The sequence below is a fragment of the Varanus komodoensis genome, unplaced genomic scaffold (genome assembly GCF_004798865.1).
Source record: "Varanus komodoensis strain SLA01 unplaced genomic scaffold, ASM479886v1 scaffold19, whole genome shotgun sequence".
NCBI classification, from domain to species: Eukaryota; Metazoa; Chordata; class Lepidosauria; order Squamata; family Varanidae; genus Varanus; species Varanus komodoensis.
This window is the reverse complement of record NW_025335550.1, coordinates 19,472,269-19,475,203: the sequence shown is the minus strand read 5'-3', so window position 1 is coordinate 19,475,203 and position 2,935 is coordinate 19,472,269. Positions and strand designations below refer to the sequence as shown.

At 42.5% G+C, this 2,935-nt stretch overlaps 1 protein-coding gene across 1 annotated transcript in view; it reads right to left on the bottom strand.

Annotated features, from left to right (window-relative positions):
- Positions 1 to 1,499: 1,499 nt before the first annotated feature.
- Positions 1,500 to 2,935, bottom strand: part of TEK (TEK receptor tyrosine kinase) — a 60,055-nt gene continuing 58,619 nt past the window's right edge. The window contains exon 21 of the mRNA XM_044428121.1: positions 1,500 to 1,552. Coding sequence (XP_044284056.1) covers positions 1,500 to 1,552 — 53 coding nt within the window. The remainder of the gene's footprint in view (positions 1,553 to 2,935) is intronic.

Sequence of the window (2,935 nt, the reverse complement as noted above, 5' to 3'; positions counted from 1 at the left end):
GAAAAATAAAGTTCACCTTTCTCATGGATAAAAAATGTACAGTGTTTCATTATTCAGAAAAACTTTCTGGAAGTTGTACATATGGTGATAAATAGGTAATCTGTAAATAAAACTGCATGTGTGTTATATATAACTGCTTTCTGGCATTGATCTGTGACTACTAATATTATAGAACAAAGGGATTCTTTGTTGAATTGCATATGGGGATTAAAAGCATTAATGAAAATGTGCAATTTTCATTAATTTTTAAAAAGAGTGAAAGGCTGTTACTACAGAATTTGTTTATTATATATCCTGTCAAGTTCATGACTCTGATCTAGTCATTAACTTGAATAGTAAACTCTAGTTAATATGTGAGAACTGCAGTCCTTCATGGGGGATCACAAAAATTCAGCCAGTTCCATGGGCCCAGATGAGTATCATAGGTGCATCTGAGCCTGTGCTTAGAAATTAAGTCACATTCTGTAGCATATATGCTGTCCGCCAAGCTCCCTGCTCAGTGGATGTTTGTATTTGGTTGAAATGCTTGTTATTTCTGCAGAAGATGGGAGAAGTAAGGCGTCATGAAGTTATGTTCTAGTAATTTCAGTGGTGCTGCTCTAGGTTTGCTACTGCAGGATTATTTAAAAAGAAGCAAATCAGGTGCCCCCTGCATTCTGAGATGCATGAACAAATAGTAAGTTGGCATGTACTTGTTTCTAAAAGTGGAATGCAGGTGGCCAGTGTTTTCAGAACCTGCTCCAGTTTTTGTTACTCTTCTCATCTGTTGCACCTGCAACTTGTAAAAGTACTAAAGAAAGTCACTCCACGTTCCAGCTAAGAACCTTTCCTGCTGGTGCATTTTGTACAAACTAAGGCTATAGCTGGGTCTTGTAACAGTTAAAATGCAATTGTAATATTAGTGCACTAGTCCATCTAGTGCACTCCAGCTGCTCTGGATTTCAACTACTAACCCCAACCAGCGTGGCAAATGGGAGGGAATGCTGGGAGTTGTAGTCCGAAACTTTCAGAGGGCACCAGGCTGGGAAGTTTACTATAGAGCATCTACAACAGGCATCTGTTACAGACAACCTATCTAAATAGCAGTAAATTCTAATAGGCTGGAACATACGACTGCTGCAAAATGCTGCAAGTGTAGGAACAAATCAAGGTTTCTGTGTCAAAATCGTTGCTTACAGAAGAGGCTGCATAGCTGCAGTTTCTGCTGGATCTATAGAATTATGCCATTACTCACTCTTGCCTGTTACTGCTCTGTAAAAATCTCTTTGCAGAATAACAGTGTGTCTTGTGTGGTTTAAAGAAGGCACGTGCCAAGACCAGTGTGTCAAGCAACCCCCCCCCCCCGCCCACTTTTGATAAGGTGGGCAGGAAGCTAAATCTGATAGCTAACACACATCTTTAAAAAGATGTAATTGCAGTGTTAGGTTCAATTTTATTTTTAAAAAAGCACCTTAGTTACTTAGCATTAGCCACAAGGAAATGATGGCTATGTCACCCCATTAAAGGAATGTGGTGCGACATACAGGGAAATCCAGAAGGTTGACTTCATTTTCTTCAATAAAGAAATTTGTGGTAACCCACTAAGACAAATGAACAGGTTTAAGACAAACTAAAAACATTTCATATAGAAACATAGAAACAGAGCGAGTCAGAAGGGGCCTCTCGGGCCATTTTGTTTGACCTCCGGCACCAGCCGGCTCTGCTCATGACATGTCCACCATGTGGACGTCCAGCCTATCCTTGAACACCCGCACCGATGGGGCCTCAACGACCTCTCGTGGAAGCTCATTCCACACCCTCAGGGTCCTGACTGTCAGGAAGTGCTTCCTGGCATCCAAATGGAACCTTGGCTCCCTGAGCTTTGCTCCGTTGGAGTGCGTCCTGTCTTCCTCTGCAGGAGAGAACAGGTCTCTACCCATCTCCATGTGACATCCCCTCACATACCTGTATGTCACCAACATATCCCATCTGAGTCTCCTCCAGGCTGAAGAGACCCAGTTCCCTCAGTCTCGCCTCATACGGCATCCCCTGCCAAACGGCCACCAACCTTGTGGCCCTACGCTGCACTGACTCTAACCTGGCTATATCCTTTCTGTAATGAGGGGCCCAAAACCGAGCACAATACTCCAGTTGCGGGCGCACCAGAGTCGTATAGAGTGGTAGTAATACCTCTCTTAATCTAGAAGCCACACTTCTGGCTATGCTATATAATGAGTAACAGCAAAAGACATTGCAACAAAATATTTTTGTGGCCAGTAGCAGATTTTTTTAAAACAAATAATGGTTAAAGATACAGAGGGTCATGTTGGTGGCTATGAAGCTGCTTTCATATTCAGAGGCAATAGAATGGAGTCCAAATGTGCCTATCATGTATAGAAGGGCTCTGCTGAAAAGGGGGGTTCAGGAGTCCTCCTATTACAATACACCCAGTTCAGCAGGGTCCACTGACCATCTCTAATAATTTCAGGGCACTTGAAATTATGGCCATGGGGAGAAAGAAGCAGCGAAGTCTGCTTCTCCCATGCCTATTCCATTTGTCTTAGATACAGTGCTTGCTGCCTGATTGCAAATGTTTGGGGGTATCTTGGGCAGAATCCTGCACTATAAATTGTTTATTTGTCCACTCCAGCTTGTCCTTACGTTCTGATAGTCCTTAAGTTCTGAAAGGATTGTTATTTTGGATTAGTGTTTTGAATGAAGGTTTAATAATGAGATGTCAGGATTCAAGCCTGTCTAGAAATATTATGCAAGCCCATTTCTTTGGGTCACTTCATGGGGGCTTGGAGTGGTTCTACTGAGAGGAAATGCCTTGCATCTCTGTCAGACGTTTTGTCATTTCCCTTGTTTCCATAGCTGACCTCTGACTATTTGACTGGTTCAAGGTACATGTCCTTGGCTCAAATTTAACTTGGGTGATTTATGGTTGACTGCCCAA